At 40.2% G+C, this 23808-nt stretch overlaps 1 protein-coding gene across 2 annotated transcripts; it reads left to right on the forward strand.

Annotated features, from left to right (window-relative positions):
* Positions 1-1894: 1894 nt before the first annotated feature.
* On the forward strand, positions 1895-22809 carry ap1m1 (adaptor related protein complex 1 subunit mu 1). 2 transcript variants are annotated; one of them, XM_004555321.4, is made up of 12 exons: positions 1895-2093; positions 2831-2987; positions 3089-3156; positions 3252-3382; positions 10167-10314; positions 10497-10623; positions 11031-11173; positions 13608-13679; positions 13994-14152; positions 14436-14561; positions 21512-21587; positions 22005-22809. In XM_004555321.4, exons 1-12 carry the CDS (start codon positions 2052-2054, stop codon positions 22025-22027), a joined length of 1272 nt encoding a protein of 423 aa, XP_004555378.1. In that variant the 5' UTR covers positions 1895-2051; the 3' UTR covers positions 22028-22809. The 2 variants fall into 2 exon arrangements, with proteins under 2 accessions (XP_004555378.1, XP_076732516.1); XM_076876401.1 differs by lacking the exons at positions 1895-2093; positions 2831-2987 and having other exon boundaries at positions 3089-3158; positions 3253-3382.
* The last annotated feature ends 999 nt before the right edge of the window (positions 22810-23808 follow it).

Below are 23808 nucleotides of genomic sequence, written 5' to 3' on the forward strand. Positions count from 1 at the left end.
CTGAAAGAGTCACTCCAAGACTCCGAGACTGGGTGCTAAAAATCAATTAAAAAAGAAGAACAAACACCAGCTGTTTGGAGTCGTGCACTGAAGCAGGATCCTGGATTTAGTTTAATTTAATAATAAACGTGTAATACTCCCTAATCACTGCAGTAGGTTTGTGCATTATAAACCGACACAGTAATAAGCATTATATTTTTAGATGATACGAAACAGCAGGACTTCTACTTGTGTTTCATGGGTGTTTTAACCTCTGATGATGTCAGTATTTGTTGCTGGGATGCCATTTCATCCTTTCACATCAGCTGTTGTAATTAGTACGATGATCATTTGCATTAGGATGACAGTCGGGCTGCTCAAACCCACAGCTGAGATTCTTTTCATACCAAAGGCAGAGGTGCAAAACCAGTAGAAAGTGGGACTGTGTACAGCTTTATTTTCACCCACAATGCATTTTTGTATTGTCCTCTCTTCAGCTACCTCTATTAGCTGGGAATGCAAATTTAGCCAAGTGTGTTTGTTTGGGTTAGCACACTTGAACAAGCTCTCGGGCTTCTGTTATCTTAATACTAAGCCTGTAATGCTTCCAATATCACTGCAGTAGCTTTGTGTAATTTGACACACTGACACATTAATAAGCATTATATTTTTTGTATATTAAACAGCAAGACTTCTCCTTGTGTTTCACCTCTGAGGAAGTCAGTTGGTGTGGTTTAAAGTGACCCTAAAGGCACCATATGCACAAAGCCATGGTTTATAAATAAAAGCTTTTCGTTGTGTCATGTATTGACTCCTATTTTGACATCATCAGATCTTTGAAATTAAGCAGAAATGCAAATCATTCACCTTCCAACAGAAGTGCCTGAAATTAAACTGAAACCTCTTAGGCCTGGAGCCTATGCCGCTCCATTACAGGCCTGACACAGACAACTGCCAACTGTCACCTTCACAACTGCAGCTAATTTAAAATCACCAGCTAACTTCACATGCATGTCTTTGCAAATGTAGAATATGGAACCTCACAGATTTGAAGCTGTGAGATGACAGTGTTGACCAGTGCACCCCTAAAATCTAAACTATTCAAAGTAATCGACAAGTTAACTTACTAGTAATAAATATGAAAACATGTATTTTATTATATAACAAATGTTGAATTGTTTGATGCTGTCATATTTAATTAAGACCCACTGCTGCACTTTATTCTGTTGGACACTAAAACAGTTGAAAACGGTGCTATCTTGTGGTGATCATTATGTATCGTAAAACATGTGTGACACATCAATCCAGAAGATGGAGCTACAATACTAAAGCAAAGTTGGTGTCAGCATACAGGATAACACAAACCAGAAACTATGAGATTGCTAAGATGTTTATACTGGCATGTTTGCATGGAAATGTCTAATCAGCATTTAGCCATCTTTGCCAGTTTCAATCTTCCGGATCTTTTTGTTGTGTTCTCAGATTCTATCAAGAATCTCACAGCATGTCAGCAAAAGTGAGATAAGACATGAGCAGCAGTTTCTATCATGGATGTGAACATGACAACAATGACAGTAGGTGGCATGATCAGTGGCATGATTACACACCAGACTGGTTTACACTCCATCATGACTCCAGCTTATATGCAGGCTGTTTGGTTACCTCAAAGACTAATAATTATTTTAAAAGGGTGAGATAATTAAGCATAAGCCCTGTTTTTAAAGGTCATTATTATTATTATTATTATTTTATTATTTTATTATTGTTGTTGTTGTTGTTACCATATAGATTATTTAATAATGATCTAAATTAAGTTCCTGTCTTACTGACTTAACCATAAAATGTTTTTTGTTTTAAAAAAAAAAAGGATGCCAGAGACTTGTAGTGCTCCCTCCTATTCCACAGGGGGCGCTCCTTGCGAATGTAGAGTGTTAAGAAAAGGGGAAGGGTTGTGTTCTTCTTTTCAGTATTATGAATGGAAGTCTGTTCTTTGATTTTTAGCACTGAACTAGTTTTCGCCAACATTATCAACTGATAACGAGCTTAGCTGGGCTCGTGTAAATAAGTTCAAGATGTCTGCGAGCGCCGTGTACGTCTTGGATTTGAAGGGAAAGGTAAAGTAACAGTGGAGGGGCGATGCTAAGCTAAGGTTAGCCTAGCTAGCACATTCTTGCTTGACAGATTATAATGCGGCTCAGTCTGCAGCGAGCAGCTAGCGTATCTTCAACGGTTCACACTGCAATTTAGAGGGTTTACCTTGTAACGAAAGTCAGCAATTTTCAATTTATATGACAGGTGTCACCTGGAGTGATGTCAGGCGATAGCGTTGAATAAAAATGTAACCCGATGACTAACAGCCAGGGGACCAGCTGTTAGCAGCAGGGAGTTGTACACTGAATTTACAGCCCGGGGGCTTGTGATGATGCTTTGTGATTTACACGAACAGTCGGTTTTGAATCCGACTAAATCAATGGAAAAGTGGAAAAGACATAAAGGGCATGAAAAATTCCTAAGGTATCAGGTTTACCTGTATTTAGTTTCCACCCACGTCTCTGCTTTAGCCTTGCAGGTGTAATAATAACACGTGAATCCCTTTTAAATAAAAAAAAAACTTTAAGTGTTTGGTGTGAAGGAGATTGCCTGCACATATGGAGATGTAAATATCTGTTGTTATGATGATATTGTTGCTATATACTGCCCTGGCTTTACATACATTCTGAGATACAGTGAATATACTCATGCCTTTTCTTTTCTTTTTTGGGCAGCAACGCATGTTTTGAGCTTTAATGTGAAAATACAGTGACTTACTGATATTAATGAAAGCTGCACATGTGCTGTTTTTCTCTTTCAGGTCTTGGTGTGCCGAAATTATCGGGGAGATGTGGATATGTCAGAGATTGAGCACTTCATGACCCTTCTGATGGACAAAGAGGAAGAGGGCACGCTATCACCAATTCTGGCTCATGGCGGCGTCCGTTTCATGTGGATCAAACACAATAATCTCTACTGTATCCTTATTAATCCTCAAAACACATCAACATTTACGGTGTGCACGTGTTGTACTTACTCTCTGTCCTGTAGTTACACTTCTTAACACACGCCACATCAGTGGTTGCAACATCCAAAAAAAATGCCAGCGTCTCCCTGGTTTTCTCTTTCTTGTACAAAATTGTTCAGGTATGATTTAATTATTCACCAGCTTTTAGTTAATAACAATAACACATGCATATACTTTTGCTACAAGTGCAACGTGTTTATTTGTGTTGTTTTAGGTTTTTTCAGAGTATTTCAAAGAATTAGAGGAGGAGAGCATTAGAGACAACTTTGTTATCATATATGAGCTCATGGATGAGCTGATGGACTTTGGCTATCCTCAGACCACTGACAGCAAAATTCTCCAAGAGTGAGTATCCTCTTAGCTGCTGTCTCACTGCAGGTAACATGAGGGTTCATAAGTGCTGGATTTTCAGGGTCATGGGTCCATTTTTATTCTTTTCAGCCTGATATTTTTATTAAAGTTTTTGCATCGACTTTTACAAAAGACAAATTGAACAATATGCCGTTTTCTTTTTAAAGAACATAAAGCAATATAAGACATACACTCCCACCTCATAATTATAGCAGTACCAGTGGGTGTACAAACAGAAAAAGGAAAAAATCCAATCTAATAATACTAGTAACAAACCCTAGGGTACAAGACAACAGTTCCTGAGTGTACAAGGGAGATGTGGAGAGTATCCAAAACCCCCACCTCCACACAGACACATAAAAACCAAAACACACAAACAAAAAAGAAAAAAAAAAAAAAAAAAAAACCCCACACATAATAAATGGTCAACTTAGTTATAGGGATAAATCAATTCTGTTAGAGAAAAGAAATATGTATAAAGTAGTTAAATAAATACCATCATAGAACGCAGGCACAATAAAATCCATATACTTAAACTTAGGCCTCTTACTTGAACATAAGATAAGAAAAAATAAAATACGATAGAGTCTGAGCTGGCTAATTGGGAGCATTGCGAGACCGCAAAGTCTGAACATGATCAAAAAAGGGTTGCCAGGTCTTAAAAAATTTGGCCGTAGACCCGCGCAGGGTGAATTTAATCTTTTCGAGTTTGCTAAAATGCAGAACGTCTCTGATCCAGATTTCCCAGGATGGGGCAGAAGGGGACTTCCAACATAGCAATATTCTGCGTCTTGCCAATAAGGTGAGAAATGCGACCAGATCCGCTTGAGGCGTCGGCAAGGCAACTGAATCAGGAAGAACCCCAAACAAAGCAGTTAAGGGCACAGGTTGGAGGGTTAGCTGAATGATCTTAGATAAAATCAAGAAAATATTAATCCAGTATTGTTTGAGGGATGAACATGACCAAAACATATGCATTAAAGAGGCAGGTGTTTGATGACAACGGTCGCAGTCAGGGCTAAGATTGGGATATATTTGAGCTAGTCTGGCCTTAGTCCAATGTACACGGTGCAGAATCTTACATTGAATCAGCCCATGTTTGGCACAGAATGAGGAGCCATGGACCCGGTAAAGAATTTTATCCCAAGAGTCATCCTGGATCACACACCCCAGATCCTGCTCCCATGCCAATTTAATAGCCAAGATTGAAGAGTTGCCAAAGGAACATATTCTCCCATACAAACAGGAGATCAGGCCCTGTAATGAGGGCGGAGGCAATAGAAGGTTATCAAAGTCATGATAAGAAGGTCTAGATGGGAACTGAAAGGATTTCTCCTTAACAAAACTCCGGATTTGTAAATAGCGAAAAAAGTGACTTTTTGGAAGGCCAAATTTCAATGAGAGCTGTTCAAAGGAGGCAAATGTATTCTGAATGTACAGATCAGAAAAAGACCTGATACCCAAAGAGGCCCACAAATAAAAAGCACCATCAGCTAACGAAGGCTGAAAAGAGGGATTTTTCAAGATGGGTGATTGAAGGGGAAAAAAGGTCAACTTAAAATAACGACGAAATTGATACCATATTTTCAAGGTAACTTTGACAATAGAGTTATTATAAGAGCCTGTACTCGAAGGCTGCTTTTGGGCATAAATCAGGGCTGGTAAAGAGGCTGAGACACAGGAAGAAGTCTCCAAACTGAGCCAGGCCGGGGCATTATTCGTGTCTTCCCCCTGTAGCCAATACCTGAGAATACGAATATTACATGCCCAATAATAGAACATAAAGTTTGGTAAAGCCATCCCCCCCATCTTTTTCGGTCTTTGAAGATATGTCTTGCGTATTCTGGGTGTTTTTTTGTTCCAGATAAACCCAGACAGAATCTTGTCTAATTTAACAAAAAAGGAAATTGGAATAAATACAGGGACACACTGAAAAAGAAAAGAAAATCTGGGGAGGATATTCATTTTAATTGTATTTATGCGCCCTGCTACAGACAGATGGAGTAGAGACCATCTGTCCAAATCCTGCCTAACTTTCTCCACAAGTGGGTCGAAATTAAGCTTGAAAAGAGCATGAAAATGACTTGTAATTTTAACCCCTAAATATGTGAAGTTGTCTGATACAACTCGAAAAGGTAGTGCTGTGCACTGATATTTCTGTGCAGCAGCATTCAGGGGAAACAGTTCACTCTTGGCAAGATTCAGTTTATAGCCAGAAATAAGGCTAAACTGTTCAAATATTGAAAGTACCAAAGGGAATGAGGATGCTGGCTCTGAGATATAAAGAAGCAAGTCATCTGCATATAAGGAGACTCTTTGTTCTATATCATTTCTAGAAACCCCGGTGATACCTGGGTTTGATCTTAGCGATATGGCTAAGGGCTCAATTACAATTGCAAATAGCAACGGCGACATAGGACAGCCCTGCCTGGTCCCCCTAAACAGAGGAAAGAAGTCAGAGCATGTGCCATTTGTTTTGACAGCGGCAAGCGGGGAGGTATAAAGAAGTTTCAACCAGGAGATGAATATTTTACCAAAGCCGAATTTATCTAAGACATAAAAGAGGTATCCCCACTCTACCCTGTCAAAAGCCTTCTCAGCATCTAGACTGATCCCAAACTCCGGGCTGTTGGAGTCTGAGGGATTGTAAAGAACATTAAACAAACGTCTAAGGTTAGAGAAGGCGTATCTCCCTTTAATAAAGCCTGTTTGGTCCGGGTTGATTACAGATGGTAAGACTGCTTCTACACGCATCGCTAGAAGTTTAGCAAGGATTTTATAATCCACATTTAACAAAGAAATGGGACGGTATGAGCCACATTGTAGTGGATCCTTATCCTTTTTTAAGATCAGGGATATAGATGCCTGCAGTAGAGAGGGTGGAAGGGATCCAACTTCCAGTGAGTGCTTATACATATTTATCATGAGCGGAGCCAGTTTAGGCATAAATTTACGATAGAACTCAACCGGAAACCCGTCCTGTCCGGGGCACTTAGAACACTGCAGTTTGCTGATAGCCTGCATGATCTCTTCTACAGTTACTGGTCCCTCCAGCTGGAGGCTGTGTGTCTGATCGATTGATGGGAGCTTAAGATGATTGAAAAATGAGTCCAAAGCCTCCGTACTAAATGCACACTCAGACGCATAGAGAGATGAATAAAAGTCTCGAAATTGGTCATTAATTATTCTAGGATCCGTAGAGACACCACTTAATGTCTGAATCCGAGGAATGGAGTGTGCAGCTGCTGCACTACGGAGCACCTTAAAGAATTCTCTGTTATTGATGCCTGGCGTTTCCTCAACCCTACACGTAGAGAATACACCTTTTTCTCCCCTGTTCATCATACATACACTCGTATTGATTATTTCCTACTGGACAGTCGACTTACTTCACAGATTCGCTCTTGCTCTCATAGTGCTATTGTCATTTCAGATCATGCTCCGTTGACTTTAGATTTGGCAGTGGGCCAATGTTCTCCGCCAGCTCCATGGCGTTTGAATACACGCCTGCTGTCAGACGATAAGTTTACCACATTTCTGAATTCCAAGATAGACTTATTCATAGAGACAAATATTACACCCGGAATATCACCCTCTATTTTGTGGGAAACGTTTAAGGCTTTTATCAGGGGACATATTATATCTTATGCTGGTTTTGAGGCAAACCAAAGGAAAGCAAAATTGTCCGAGCTCATAATACGCATATCGCAATTAGACGAGTTGTATGCTGTTTGCCCGGCACCAGAGGTCTATAATGATAGGCTGTCTTTGCAGACTGAGTTTGATCACCTGTCCTCTGCTCGGGCTGAAGAGATGTTGCTGAAATGTCAGTACTCCCAGTATGAATATGGGGATAAGGCCAGTAAACTGCTTTCTCACCATTTTTATTCTTACACCAAAGAAACTCAAATGTGTAAAATAACATTTTAGTTATTCATAACTAAAACATATATAAGCAAAGTCATGGGGCTCCTAGCATACTGTAACAGTTATAAGAAGCAAATTACTGCCATCTAGTGGTGAAACTGCAGATCGCAACCATATGAATACCCTTGGGCTCACCCTTTAAATGTGTGTAGGAGAGGTTGTGGTGGCTACGAAAAAGTTCTTTAGAAACCATACAACATGGCAGACTCTCTAAACGTGAACCTAGTCTGTTTTCAATGAGGTATACAGAGCAGGTTGAGGTACTCATCCAAGACTGAAAACTTATTAATAGTCTTTCATTGATACCAGTATTGATTGATACCCCTGAATCCTACAATTGGGAGGGCTAACCAAAAGTTGAAATGTTGTGTAAAATGTAAACAAGATAGTAAAAAGTGATTTTTTTCAAATCTCATGAACCCAGATTTTATTCACAGGAAAATCTGGGTTCTTACCAAATGTTTAATCTGTGAAAATCTTAAGAAAAAAAAGGTTGAAATTAAAATTTTGAGTTTGATGATGTCAGACGAGCTCTGTGTTTTTATGATGTTCTTTTAATACCTGATCATGTAGCCGGTTAACCTCATTAGTTGCAAAATTTTCCTTCAGACGTTTCTTTTTAGTGCCACTTAATTCCCACTCTTTTGTTGCCTCATCCCAACTTTATTTTTCGACTTATTGCTGCCATCAAATTCACTCAGAGTTAAACCTTTGGTGTGTTTTCTACGTTGTGTTGTGAATAAAATGTGGGTTTATGAGATTTGCAGATCGCTGCATTCTGGGGTTTTTTTATATTTTACACAGCATCCCAACTTTTAGAATTGGGCTTGTAATAAAAGACAAAATAATCTCCATGATATAATGCTGCACTTTACAGTGTAGGTCTGACATCTGTACAGCTGCAAAGTTAATCAAAAATAAAATGTTTTTGAAACCAGTTTATTTCAGTTTAAGAAGAAGGCTCTGGGTTTCAGTTTACCTGCTGACTGGCTTGTGTGTGGAGCCTTCCTCCCACAGTCCAAAAGACATAGGTTAGGTTGTTAACTTGTTAGGTTGTTAACTTGTTAGGTTAACTGGTGATTCTGAATTGGCTTTAAGGTGTCAATGTAAGTTTGAATGGTTGGATGTCTCTGTGATGGACTGGTGACCTGTCCAGATCATACCGCACGTCTCTGGAGCACTCAGAGAAAACATACACAGAATGCGCCCAGCTGAGCCTGAACCAGCGCTAATCGCTGAATCACTGTGCTGCCTGAATAAACGACAAGATTATTGGAAATTAGCTTTAGGGTGCTTTTTGAGCTAACCATACTAAGACAGCTGTTGCTGATAAACAACTGGGCCTCAAACACAATGAGTTCAACAAAGCCAGGCTATCTCTTCCTTATCTGGATTCACTTACCATAACATTAGCAATCGTGATAAGCAGTCATGTGAAGCCAGTTATCAACTTGCTCAGTAAGCCAGACTTTCCCCTATGTGTTGACATGAATCGGGCGTTATTGGAAGCATGTGACGAGAGGCTGAGGAATCTGTAACGGTAGATAAAGCGTAACTATGGGAAAAATGCAAAGACGTTAAGCACATGATACAGACTGAAAGTAACACAGCTGCTGCAGACACGTCGGCAGGCTATTACAAAGCTAACTGAGCGAGAGCCGTGGGTGTGTGTGTGTGTGTGTGTGTGTGTGTGAGAGGAAAACCACTGTACAGTAGATTAGTATTAAAAGCACCGTGCGAATGTTAGAGCCCTTTAAGCGCTTTGGTCAAGATTTGCTTTATAAATAAAGTTGATCCTATTTGAAAGCTGGATGTTTGTCATTATGACGCAGGAGAATCTGGTGGATTATAATTGAGTATTTCCTTAAATTAATGTTTAACAGACAGTTTTATCCTTTCAGCTGCTGGCTGAGAACGAGCAGTGAATGAAATCAAAAATGAAATTCAAACATAGCCTTAGACCTACGTATGCCTACAAATGGGTATCAAGTTTTAGGATCATAGGGGCAAAAAATCAAGGAATAAAATGGCATGTAAGGAAAAAAAATTTTTTGATGCTCCTACTATACGTGCACAGAAATATAAGGGGTCTTTAAGGAATGCTGACGCTAATTTCCAGAGACCGGCTTGGTCAGTAGGTGAGGATTTCTCAGGTTGGTCTTTAATCTCAGACATAACCTGTTTTGGGGCAGGTTTGGTTCGCAGCACAAGTTACCCTGGCTACGTAACCTGTTAAGAAGTGATTGACCTTCGTAGTACAAAAAAACCAACAGCCCCGAAGTTTCCTGAATAAAAAAACACTGTAATCACTCAAACTTATTGTTTGAGTGATTACAGTGCATCTAATCTCAGTAGAAAAAACAGTAGATCTTAAACAGAGATCGTTTTACCTGCGGCTGAATGCAGCCAAATTCCTGTCATTTGTAATCATTACTGCTTTAACTGCTAATTTCCCGATGACATTTTCTCAGGTTTTCAATCAGTGCAAATTACTGTGCTAAAAAGCATATTTGATTGTTTTATTTATTTATGTCCGATTTTTACAGTTTGCGCTTTCCCTTGTGGTATTATCCCGTCATTTCTGCATACCTACAAGTCAAAAAGATCTTACTGTCATCACCATAAACGACTGTAAATGACCGTTTAGTCTTTCAAAAGTGAGTGATGTAGACGTGCAGCAAACCAACTCTGGATTTCCCCCACATGAGTACAGTAATAAGTCAGACAATCCTCCCTCATAAAATCAACAATCTCTGTTCTTCTTTGATGTTTTCTGGGAACTCGCCATCTCAGACAGTTAATTTCCCCTTTTCTCAGGTTTTTCTCCTGTTTACATTTTTTTGTCTCTCAGATACATAACTCAGGAGGGCCACAAGCTAGACACTGGAGCCCCGCGACCCCCCGCCACAGTCACCAACGCTGTCTCCTGGAGGTCAGAGGGTATCAAGTACAGGAAAAATGAGGTCTTCCTGGACGTCATTGAGTCAGTGAACCTCCTGGTAGGAACTTGTTTTAGAAGGCCCGAGTTGCATAAGGAATGCCGGTCAGAGTGTTTGTAAACTTCCTCTCCCGGTGCGTCACAGCGCATTCCGACTGTCCAGCTTGCTGTTTTGTGTGTACAGTCTTTGATCGCTAATATGTGCTTTCATCTGTTCCTCTTTACTCATTGACTGTCTTTCAGGTTAGTGCCAACGGCAATGTTCTCCGTAGCGAGATTGTTGGTTCCATAAAGATGCGCGTCTTCCTTTCTGGAATGCCCGAGCTACGGCTCGGACTGAACGACAAAGTTCTGTTTGAAAACACTGGACGTGAGTTGTTTCTTTGCTGCTAAGAAAAAAAAAGCATTGAAGCTTTCGAGCAATAAATGAATAGTTGATGTAATAATAGATGTAAAAATAACCAGATGACAGTGCTTTTCTGTCATTTAAGCACACATAGTTCTTGTATCTTTACCTAAGCGCTTTTATCTAACGTTCACACACGCTCACATTTTGATGGATGCATCGGAGGGAACTCGGGGTTCGGTATCTTGCACAAGGATACTTTGACACATTGACAGAAGGAACTGAGCCAAGCCACTGAGATTCTGATTGGTTGACAGCCTGCCGTACCATGTGGAAAATCGCATTTTATTTAGAACAACTATTTAGTCTGTGCCTGATTCGTGCTAATTTGGTTAATCGCGTTAAATCGCCTCTGATGCTTGTATTTGCAGGAGGGAAGAGTAAATCAGTAGAGCTGGAGGATGTCAAGTTTCACCAGTGTGTCCGTCTGTCTCGCTTTGAGAACGACCGCACCATCTCCTTCATTCCTCCCGACGGAGAGTTTGAGCTCATGTCCTACCGCCTCAACACTCACGTGAGTAATATGTGGCTGAACAAGTCGAGTAGTTAGAGTCCAAACCAGAGGAAGGCTCCGAAAGGGTCTGACACACCTGCAAACGGACATGCAGTGAACATACATACATAGTGCTGTAACAGTGAAAGAACTGGGCGTATATTAAAGGAATCCAGACAGATAATCTGATTGGAATGAAGACTGTGTACACGTGAACATGCGGATCTGCTTACTGCTTCAAATCAAATGAGGTCGTGCATAGAATTCACTACTGAAATCTGATCTCATCATTTAAGCTGAAGCCACTTGTGGAAATAATCAAATTACATTTACCCTTTAAAGCAGTGGTTCATAAACCGTGGGGCAGGCCCTACAGGTGGGCAGTAGAGCCACTGCAGGTGGAGCGTGGGTGACCAAGTAGTGAAACTAAATTTGAATGAACAGATTTTTGATTCTATGTAAACTAAAAACTGTTACTGCTGATGCTGCTTTGTGACGATTATTGCACTGAAATTCAGCTTGATAGAAATTAAGGAGCATTTTCTGCATCTGAAGTGGAAGCTTTCCAGAAAATGTATGAGAACCTCTGCTATAAAGCCTCCTAATGTCACCTTAGTGAGTGTTTTTAATTACCAAGAAGATAAAGTGTTTGCTTGCTTCTTTTTGGGGGACAAAAAAAACCCATTTCAAAATGTTTTATGTTGGGCTTTTCCTTTCAAAATGGGCCTGTAGGGGGCAACTACGCAATTGGTCTGCTTATAGTTAAGTAAGTGTTGCTTTATTTTCCCATATACTTTATGTTATGCGAGTCTTTGCGTTTTTCTGTTATTTCTGGTTTGATTAAAATAGATATTTTAAGTAAAGTGAATTTGAACCAGAACTAATATAAAAAAACAGGTTAAAAATATTTTGAATAGAACTCCTTTGGGAGAAGGCTGTTTCGGGGTGGTAGCGACGGTGGGGGGTTTGTTGCAGAATTATTTGTATACAGAAATACGCCTGTATTCATGAGCCAGCAGCTTAGACTAGTACCTCATCTGTTCATCAATGTTTTTCTCTTTAAACAGTTTTATTCATTATCAAGAAAAGCATAAAACATAACAAAGCAAACAAAAAAGAAAGAAAGGAAAAAAAAAGAAAAGAAAAAAAAAACCCCAAAGGGAATATATTAAAGTCATTATATACCTGTACAAATACACATATGGGGTAAATACGCCTGTATTCATGAGCCAGCAGCTTAGACTAGTACCTCATCTGTTCATCAATGTTTGTGATAACCACAGAAGAAAACAGGTGAAACACAACCACACGGTTTAGTACTTGGTCTGTGGTTGTCACACATAGGCGTGTGTTATGAATAGTGTTTAACTGTGCTTTTTTTCTGAAGGGGAAAAAAACACTCTCAAAAAACAAAAAGAGAGCAGATAAGAGCTCAACCATCATCCTCTACTCTCAAAAAACGTTTAAAATGACAAACTTTTTTCGATGAAAGGAACTGATAAATTGCATTTGTTGAGTCAAATGGTAATCTATAGGCAGACTTACAATGTTCTGCCAGTTTGGACTCGGTTCATGGTTTCTATAAGTGTTTCACAACAGTTTTACCAGTAAGCGTGCCGGAAAGGAAGTGGTGTAGTTGAGCAGAAGTCTTTCAGTTTTAGTTAACAAGGAGCTGCAGCGCGCAGAACTGAAATTGTTAATCTAAGAAGCAATTTTTCTTGGTTATATTACTCAGCTAAGCTTCTTAATACTTTTTAAATTGTCTGTATTTTATTTTATGCCTTTTAAGCCCTTTACCGTATACGTGTAAAAACTGTTTGAAGGATGGTTTCTTTTATACTTTGGTTTTTCCATATTATACCTGCTTCTATACCATAACATGTGCGTCAGATTAAGCACGAAGGCTGTCTGCGTGTGGACAAAAAATACAAACCTGTTCATTTTAAATCCAGATCTGTGCTTGCTGGGCATAGTTCATAAATAAAGATTATTTATATAGAGCCAAATCACAACAACAGTTGCCTCGAAAGCGCTTTATATCGTAAGGTACAAAAATACAAAGGAAACATTAAAGTTGATCAAACAAGATTAAAGTTCAGTCTCTTGTAACTTGATGATGTAACCGTCTATTTTAAAAGGATATACCAAGAAGCAGTTACATAATAACGCAGATTGCAAAGTCACTCCAAAGTTTTGAGCAATCTCTGTTTCTCCCTAATTTTCCTTTACAAGATTTCACACAATACAGCCGACACCACTGCAGCATGAGTATATGAGTATCTTTTGCTGGTTGCTGTAGAAACAAAATAAATGTACAAGCTAGTCTCAAAATGACTTATATTCGGTTGCTGTAGTAACACCTGCTGCCCTCTGGGTGGCGACTAAGTCATGTGTTATTTAAAGTGGTGCGTTCGACATTTGTGCACTTAAAATCGATGTGGTTTTTCTGTTTCAGGTGAAGCCCCTGATCTGGATTGAGTCTGTTATCGAGAAGCACTCTCACAGTCGGATTGAGTACATGATTAAGGTTGGAAGCTTTTTCAGTGGGTACATTTAGTTGCCCGCGTCATGTGTAGCTGAACTATTATTGCTGTCAGATTTAAAGAAAAATTTAAGTGGAGTTACAAATGATTGGAGCTCAGCCTGGCTTAAGCTTCTATATGTTCAGTCAGGCAAAGCATACAGCAATTATGATCAGGCTGCTTATGTACTGTATCATGTTGTCATGCGTGGTAACTCTGACTATTAAGGTTTTAAATGCGCATTAAATTAAGCCCTGTTTTAATACCCTGTTTAGGCAGAGCAGCGTGTTAGACTTGACCTGCTTGTTTTGGTTCTTAGGCAAAGAGTCAGTTCAAGAGGCGTTCCACAGCCAACAACGTAGAGATTCACATTCCCGTGCCAACGGACGCTGACTCACCCAAATTCAAGACCACAGTGGGCAGTGTGAAGTGGGTGCCTGAGAACAGTGAGATCGTCTGGTCAATCAAGTCTTTCCCTGTGAGCAGAAACTGTGATTCACGAGCTTCATACATACGGTTGCAGAAATTGTGTAATATTACCCTAGGCTTTTGGATGGTAGTTTGCTTATGTTATAAAGCTACACAATTCTGGTTTTTATTGTTAATAAAAACATGCAGATTGTAATTATACTTCTCTAAAACAACGCGGAGCAGCTGTGGGCCTTTATACAATCTGGTTTTCCTTTTACAAGCTGAAACACAGTAGATTTATAGTTTGTTTTCGTCTTTTATTAAAGAGCTTGTGTTGCAACTTCTCACAGGGTGGAAAGGAGTATTTGATGCGAGCCCACTTCGGCCTCCCGAGCGTAGAGGCTGAAGATAAGGAGGGGAAACCACCAATCAGTGTCAAGTTTGAGATCCCATACTTCACTACCTCAGGCATCCAGGTATGATCTCCGTCGAGCGGCGGTTTCTCAATTAACTTGTCAACCCTAAGCAAACAACAAGCTGTTAAACAAAAAACAAACACTGTCTCTGTTCATACAGTAAAAATGTATTCATCATCCCTTTGTGACATACTGTCTGTAAGCATGCTGAACTAAATGCTGCTTATTTACACCTGCGGTTTTGATTATTATTTTGGGTTTAGAATTCTTGGTATGTAGCAACATCACACAGCTGTCCCCGTTTCCACAGCTGGAATTCAAACAATCCATGTTGGTCCTGTTTTTAGCCAGAGGGGGCAGTAAGGGAGCACTGCTAAACAGTCAGCTTCCCTGTGTGGTTAAGAAATTTCTAGCATTGAGCCAACCAGACGGCAACTGCTCATCAAGTTGAACTTGGCCCTCTGCTTTTCTGTTAATAACAATGATATAAAATGTCAGTCTTGTTAGCAGGTGAGTAGATTCATTGGATTTTGATTGCCTTTGACCTGAAACTGAGACAGAAGCTAATGTTTAGGCTTCATTTCTGCTCCATGTTTAAATGAAATCTCTTGCTCGCCGCAGACTTACACACATGCACTCTGCTCATACTGTATAATCACAGTTGTCCTGTGATTATATGTGTAGCGTTTTCCCATGTCTTGATGTGAGGAAACAATGGCGACTTGACAAACTTCATTTGAAAATATCATATTATGGCCTCCAATGAAAATAACAGTGTTTCCGCAGGTACATTCGCACAATTATACCTCAGTTTTACACCAGCCACAGGTAATTTAGCGTTGTACTTTTTATCTAAAGCAAGAGCTCCTGAAATATCCTTAGGGATACTCTTAGGGGTCAGATGTTTAAACTTGACATTGTAAAAGCTGTTTTTTAAAGAATGTTGGGCCAGACATCAATGCCACTGCCTAACTGTCTTAGGAAAAGAAAACACACACACACATTTTGCTTATTTTATGCTGTTTTCAGGTTGTTTGTCAGGCTGTCCGTTTCTCTTTCCTCAACATTTCATTATGACTGTCATTCTGTACATTAGTCATTGGCATATACAGTGGTCCCTCACTATAACGCGGTTTCGCCTTTTTACAGCACATTGTTTTCTGCGTCCTGATTGGCTGTAGACTATTGTCAATCAATCTCGTGCCGTGTCTCCTGTACAGTACAGAATGCGTTCAGCTTGTCAAATTTACATAAATCTGCGATCGCTAGCAGTGAGACTCTGAAGTGCTGCACTGTATGTTTGTAAGTTTTCTCCCAACTAACACAACAATGTCGATGAAACATTTTGCACCATCAAAGACGCCTGCGGTAGCTGCGGAAGGTAGAAGTTACCGTATATTTCAGACCATAAGGCGCACCGGATTATAAGGCGCATTAAGCGAAACAAAACAGATAAGTCAAACGTTACTCAACTCATTCTTCTTGCTTCCTTTACTTCCGTACCATTGATTCATTAATGTTGAATTCTCTCGCAGCTGCTTTATTCCCATGTTCTGAAAACAGGGTTTGATCTTTGGTTTCATTCTATAGTACTGGGCTTATTTTTCTACGAAGGTTTGAACTCCCGCGATAAACAAGGTACCACTGTATCACGAAGAGAGCATAAAGATCTAAACTGTCACCGGGTTAAAAACCGGTTTTGAATGTATTTATTTAACAGCAGGTCAGATAAAACCAATAACACAACATCAGACAATGTACCATCCATCCATCCATCCATTCGCTTCCGCTTATCCTTTTCAGGGTCTGGTTGTTCTTAGCCGTCACTTGAGGTGACTTTTAAATGAGCTGAAGGCAGCTAATAACACCTGTTCACTAATATTCAGTTTTAACATGAATATTGAACTCACCCAGTGAGGGTGGGGTATGTCCATGTAGGATCTGAGAACTGAAGGCGGAAATGTATATATATTTTTTTACGGTTATCGAAACTTAATGTATTACAAATCTGAAGTGTGGGACAATGATGGAAGGAAAGCACGTGTGAAGCGTGTGAACATCCATACCTGAACTCATCTGCTGCCACTGCTGCACCAGAACCAGCTCTGGCAGCCAAACACAAACACACTTACTCACTCTGGCTTGATTCCTTCACAGACATCAGTACATGTCTGGACACTTCACACATGCGCTCCTTCACGTGAACCTGAAATCATCTGAACGTGTCTGTTTCATCGCTTTTACAGTCTTGTGTGGGGAAGGGCATGGCGAATCTCTCGTAGGTATATTAAGGAAGTAATATACCTACGACGGTTACATAATTAACCCTGCGTGTGTCTTTTGTTACACGTAAGTCAAGGACATGCTGTCACAAAAGCTGTAGCGTCAGTTATAACTCAAAGCATTGATGCGTATGTAAACGTCCTTCTTCAGAAAATACTTTAAAACCACAAGTGTAGTCTTACTAATAAGCTGTGTCATCAACTTATAGTTGACTCTTTGAGACTGCTGGAGACTCCTCTCTCTGCTGCTAACACAATTTCAATTACGTCTGAACTTTTATTACTGTTTTCTCTGTGGCTCCCATTAAAAGAGCTAAAAGGTCATATTTTCCAGCGTCTCCACATTTCCTATGGTTCTCGATAAAACTTTATTAAATTCTACGGATATTATGCAGCCCACTCGGAAACGAGACGCTGAACTTAATTGAAATGCATGATAGTTGTAATTGGGTTGCTTTTTGGCAGTATAAGAATGCTTGACGTTTTCTGTGGCAATTAGGTAGCCGAAAGAAATAATCCCCCATTCGTTCCTTCCTTTAAATTACTGTTTGCTCATAAACGAACAGATGCTGGTATAAGAGCAAATGTATGAATTAGTGCAGTAACACAGGCGGCTTTGCACAGTGATGGGATGAAGTGTTTTTCCTACATTAAAAACTGACATCATCTGTAAGATGGTAATTAATTATTTAAAACACACACACAAACAACATTTAAACTGTGATGTTTAGTACGATATTTGTAGTTGCAGTTTGTATATTCTTTGTTTCGGTGGAATAGCGCATCAGTGTAGGAGATGAATCCTCTTTTTTGTGGTTTTCTTCAAACACTGGTGACCTTCGGTGACTGAAACACACTCAGAAAAAAAGTGTTTTCTCATCACTTTAATCTGTACACACCCTGCAGAAGTGAAATTGTGCCTAGTGATGAGAATAAAGTGGTCCATATCCACCGCCTCTTATTTTCTTTACATTTGTTTATTGCATTTAAAGTCAGACGGAGGAGCTGGAGCATGTCGTGGTCTCGATCGCTAGTGCGGAGAGAGTGGAGCGGGAGATTAATCCAGGATCTGTGGGGAGTAAAGCGATATGACGGACTGTTGTGGTGCACAGAGTGCTCAAAGATGTGGCTGAACTGATCAGTTTATGTTTCTAACTTCACGTATGGCCACAAGTTTGAGTAATGACCAAAAGAATGAGATCGCAAACACAAACAGCAGAAATGAGGTTCCTCTGTAGTGTGTGCTCACGCTTGGAGATGGAGCGAGAAACTTTGATAACTGGGAGAGAGTGTGAGTCAAACACTGATCATCCACATTGAAAGGAGCCAGTTAAGGTGGTCCAGTCATCTGCTTGGTATGCCATCTGGAGGCCTCTGAGTTGAAGTATTAGGGGCTTCCCTAACTGCTAGGAGACCGCATGACATGCTGGAGAGATTATGTCTCTCTGGGTGGCTGGGGAGAGTTGGCTCTGCTTAGATAGCTGGATCCAGATAAGTGGCAGACATTGGAGCGATGGGGTGGATGTTGGATGTTGCAAGTATAATCCTGGAATTAAAAAGATCGTGCTGATGGTGATCAGTAAACTTTTAATTGCAGGGCAGTATTCAGTTTTTCTTTTTTTGCAAAACCTGCAAAGGCATCTGAGATGTTCGTTTTACATAATTGTGTTCGCAAAACTATGTAGCGCTAAACCACAACTCAAAAAACGTGATTATCTATGAAACTCCACCGTGAACAAATGTCAAGATCGTTTTTTTCTTTCTCGGCTTAATTTGTAACTTCCTGGAAGGAAGCCACCTGAAAAGGTTTGAATCTGAAAGCCACAAAGCACCCCAGGGATTTTTACACCTAACGTACTTCAGCTGAGTGCTGCAGGTTGCACATTGAGCTTCAACCGATTCATTAAGTTTGCCTGCAAGGTGGGGCTGCTTGCAGCGTTTTATCAGACTGTTCAGATGATCACTCAAAAAACATTTTGTACTTTACACTTTGGTTGATTTGTAATATTGAGAGAAAAAGGAAGTTGTAGTCGAATTTGAGAAGTTATAAAGACTTGTTTTAAATTTAGTAATGCAATGAACTGCTCTGCACATGTTTAGAACATATAAACAAAGTGTTAGAATCAGTGATTGAAAGGTCTTCAAAGTACAGAGCTTTGATTGGGAGACCAGAAGCTTGAGAAACGTCCCCACGTTTGCATTGACACCGTGGTGCACCCACTATTTTAGAGGGAACCTATTAAGAGCCATATTCCCATCAAACTCTTGTTTCAAGCCTGTAACCTTTCCCTTATTACAGGGCAACGGCAGACTGGGTCTCAGACCCAAATGCTGCCAGTAACGCCACTCTCTACGTGTGAGAAGAGGCCGTGAATCTTAATTAGACACATGTAAATATCAAAGCATGAGAAAGTTCCTCTTAACTCTACCACTAAGTGTAGGGAAGCGCACATGTGAAGTGTGTGTGATGCACGTAACTCCACCTTATAAACTTAACTAGAAAATGGAGCAACCCCACACTTTGGCTGAGTGGCAGTGAGAGCAGAGCTGCTGTAATATTTTCAAATTGTGCTTCTTTAGGTGAAGTTGAAGGAACCCAAACATGCTGGCAGATGGTTTCTGAGCCATAACTTCTACCAAAAGCCTGATAAGTGCAGACCACACATGCAGTCTGTACTTACCAAACTAGATACAACAAACATCCTCCTTTCCCCTTCTCATCTTACAAGCCATAATGATATTTTGCGGAGGATGGCTTTTGGTGCCGTTTTGCTGACTGCGTACCCACGGTCAGGCCGACTGCATGTTTGGCTGCAGCGTTCGAGGAGAAGTGCTGTGCCGGCAGACTCGGTGATCCCACGTCTATGCGCTTGTCGTCATGTCTCTGGTGACCACGGCGCTCTCTCGCTCTGACCTCACTGTGTACTGGAAGGTAATAACAAGGCGGCCGGTACCGAGGCCTCACCAGAGCCCTGCCACCACTTGACCCGCAAATTCCTGCGCCGTATATCCGGCTCCTAGCTGGGAACTGGCATGATAGAGACATGACATGGTGACATCTCCCAGAGCGGGGGTCATGTCAGCTTCAAGATGGCTTTGCGCCTCATCCCTGCAAATTATGACACCGCATATTGTTTTTTTTGTGTGTTAGATGTGCCAATTACACAGTATTTACCATGTAATTACCATGAAATTCTGCTTGCATTGTGGTATGTTGTTGTGATATTATTCAGATAAGTGAAGTGAACTATTTCAGCATTTAAAAAAACTTTTACACACACACTGTGCCAGTGTCATTTCCCACACCTGTCCAGGGAAAAAAACATGTGTGCAATCAAAGATGGACATATAGTGAAGACGAAGTGATATTTTTAGCCTCTCTTCTCGAAAATCAACTCTGTGGTAACACTGGGTTGGTGAAATATCAGTTAATGACTTGTGAAAGTTGTATCTCAATAGTGCTGATGTGGAATTTTTTTCCCCCTTTTTTTTCTCTTTTTTTTTTTTTGCTCCCAGGACTTACAAAAATACAGTTATGTAAATTATTTTTGTGTCTCCCTTGAAAGCTGTTCTGTAGTCGCTTCCCTCTTCTCTGTGTGACTCATACTACAGCTTCCTCATCAACAACAAAACTTTTACTACAACTCACAGCTCACCACGGCCTTAAAAGCATATCTCTCGACTGCTGAGCGCTTATCAACCTGCTGCTTAGAGAGGCAACGGGTGCTTGGTAACTTGCTATTATGCAGAAAGCAGTTGGAGAAAATGCCAATTATCGTTGTGGGTAAAACATTTTTAAAAAAAAATGCATTCAATAAAAGAATTATACATGTATATGTTTTATATATATATGTTTCTGAAACCTTTAGGTTTGCCATTAAACTCTTAAATATGCTTCTTCAAGAAGACCAGTGAGCAACAAAGTAGTGCAGCTGTTATGAGAAATAACTGTTTATTTCTCAAGATTCGAGAAATAAACATACGTTGCAGTTTTATAAAAACAGCAAATGGAACAATAAGTGCATGTTGGGTGGAAATAAAACCACATCTTTAGAATAGGGCGGTGTGGTGGTGCAGCGGTTAGCACTTAGAATTGAACTGACACTGGGTGTGAACTCGAGTGTGAATGAGTGTCTTTCTCTCAGGGTCGGTCTCCTGCGACCGGCAACCTGTCCAGGGTGCACCTCGGTTAGAAATCAAGCAGGCAGTTTACGTTGTTTTGTCTTTTTTTTTTTCTTCTTTTCAATGCACTCACTTCCTCTGGGTGCTATCATTCTTTGTAGAGTTCACAGGCTTGTATCTTAGGTGAAGTGTCAGCTGTCAGTTTCCTGTAGGTGTGATTTTTGTTTTGTTTTGTAGCTTGTCCTTACCAGGTTCATACTGGGATGGTAGCCATAGTTAGATTATAGTTAGATGCCCGAGTGCAGGTTAGATGATAAACGTAAAAGTATTTTTTTAATATCTCAAATAATTTTATGAGGAAATGATTCATTGAATATACTCTAGAATAGTACATTACTCTAGAACTTTAACACCTAATTAACCCCTCTGTGTGTGTGTGTGCGCGTGCATTTGTGTCTATATATATATATATATATATATATATATATATATATATATATATATATATATATATATATATATATATAAAAAATATTTTTTATTTTTATTTTTTTATAATTTCAACCATATTTATATCAGCTGCTTTTTCTTTTTTCTTCCTCATAGGTGCGTTACCTCAAGATCATTGAGAAGAGTGGATATCAGGCCCTGCCGTGGGTGCGCTACATCACCCAAAACGGAGGTAGGTCACTTCACACTGGTGCTGTTATGAGATACTGAGTGCCCATATGTGCAGGTATTATGCAACAGTTAGGCAATGCAGTGCAATGTGGTGGGAACTGACCTTGCACCCATGCAGTTCTATGAAAAGGGGATACGCTGTAGTACACGAGGCAATGTGGCAACGTCCTGCAAAATGTGAGAAAGTGAACTTTCTTTGTCGAGCTTCCCCGATCTTCACACTTAGATTACCAAGGTTGCACATGTTGGTCTTTTTGCTAATGTTGCCAGTAATTGCTAAACATCCTCATCTCATTTCCTCCATATTCCATTCATTCTGGGTGGAAAGCATCAGCTGCCTCCACTTGATTTCTCTCAGATTCCCCCTTCTTTTTTTTTTTTTCCCCATTTGATTAAGTCCTGTTCATTTCCTTCCCAGATTACCAGCTCCGGACTCAGTAGGCAGCGCCTCAGCCGGCAGTGGGCAGGTGGAAGTCAGACGGGGTGGAGTCGAGCCGCTAATGTGCTATCAATGGCAGGTGGCAGTCGTAACAGCGGAGGATTGCCAGTATCTCCTTTTAGTTTAGTTTTGTATTTGTTGATGTTACATTTGTTTATGATCAATGCAAATCTTAGACGGAGCCTTCAGATAGGCAAGGTTCGAAATTGATTGTTTCACTTTAGTGTGGCTCCCGATACGAAGGTCAAGTATAGCAGGAGGAGTGTTTACATCACCCGATGCAGCGAAGAGTCGTGCACAATCTATCACAGTGGGTCAGATTTGTTAAAAAAACAACCAAGTGTTACATTTCCAATTTAACGTTACTGTAATCAGCTACACACAGGTCAACATCCCACTCGGTCAGCCTGAAAAGTTTTTTGTATGAAGCTGCTTTGTTCTGCCACAATTCCTTTTTGTTGACGATGTGTATATATTTTATTATATGTTAACGATCAGTGTTATTAGTTGAAACAAACTGTAAATTGAAAACAAACATGTTTTGTATCATCTTCTCCATGTGATGCCATTGATACGTGCCAGAGTGTTGATTTCCTGCTTTGCTGTTGTGCTGTTAGTTGGTCAGTTTGACTCCCTCCCCCCCCCCAAAAAATTAAATGCGGTAAGGTTCGGTTGCATGGTAAACAATTAGAAATCCCTGCGTCCCACTCCAGCAGCTGTTTTTCTTTCCTCTGTCTGTACCTACACGCTTTTAAACCATTAAATGTCTATTTAGAGAAAAATGTTCCATGGTGTGCTTGCGTCATTTTGTATATATCATCACAGCGAGCTGTCGTAGTGTCACATGCAAACACCTGTCGTGCAGAGTAGTGAGGATTGCTGAATTGAGGGAAAACTTTGGCGAGGGGGTTTCCTGTATCAGACCTGTGGTTGTAGCTAACTCTGGATGGTTCTTTCCACCCTGGTCCTGTAGATCTTTTCAAACAGTGCGCCTCTTAATACCCCTGCCGCCATGATATCATAGGCAACTCTGTGCAAGCACTCCGTAAACAAGCAGGAGAGCTGGAAAGGATGTGACTCAAACTGTGGTCAGCGATCGCAGACATGCTCAGGAGAAATGTAGAATGGACCGGCACAGACTACTTATTGTTCACGCCAAGCCAAGCTGCAGTGGTGTGGCATGAGGTCACTGCTTAAGTTTGTCTTGTAAGGGGACTGTGATACTCCTAATTCATGTGAGTCACTCTGAGCAGGTGCTGAGGGTTGCAGTGACCACATTACCTGCAACATGGCCAGACTTGATTTTATCATTTAGATTCCAGTTGTCTTTATTTTTCTTTCGAGGCACCTGTTTTTGAGAAACACCTACGCAGCAGGTGTTCACAGTCTGGGAACAAACCTGAATCATTATCCACCGACAGAAATGTTTTTTTAACTTTCATTTTTTTAGAGAAATTATCAAGATGAAGTTTAATGTTCACCCGTGTGAACTATAAATACAAGCTTATCTCCAGTGCTCTGTTTTTTTCCATCCTCCAGACGTTTAGTTGCAAGAACACAAGATAACATCTTATATGTTAAAATGCATCTCGACTTTGAGCTTTGTTTTCTATATGTAACACCCTTATATTTGTCTGATATACATCTTTATTTAGGTGTTTTCTTTGTCAGCTCACTTGATATTTTTTGCAGAAAGCATGTAGCTGCATTTGAATACAGCAGCACTGACCTGAACGGCAGGTATGTTACTGGTAATTACACCTTCTCAGATCAGATAAATTTT

This window comes from Maylandia zebra, linkage group LG18 (genome assembly GCF_041146795.1).
Source record: "Maylandia zebra isolate NMK-2024a linkage group LG18, Mzebra_GT3a, whole genome shotgun sequence".
Taxonomy (NCBI): Eukaryota; Metazoa; Chordata; class Actinopteri; order Cichliformes; family Cichlidae; genus Maylandia; species Maylandia zebra.

Coding starts and splice junctions, on each gene's coding strand:
- ap1m1 (XM_004555321.4), top strand. CDS start 2,052: ATGTCTGCGAGCGCCGTGTACGTCTTGGATTTGAAGGGAAAG. Junction 2,094..2,830: donor TCTTGGATTTGAAGGGAAAG/GTAAAGTAACAG, acceptor TTTCTCTTTCAG/GTCTTGGTGTGCCGAAATTA. Junction 3,157..3,251: donor TCTTGTACAAAATTGTTCAG/GTATGATTTAAT, acceptor GTGTTGTTTTAG/GTTTTTTCAGAGTATTTCAA.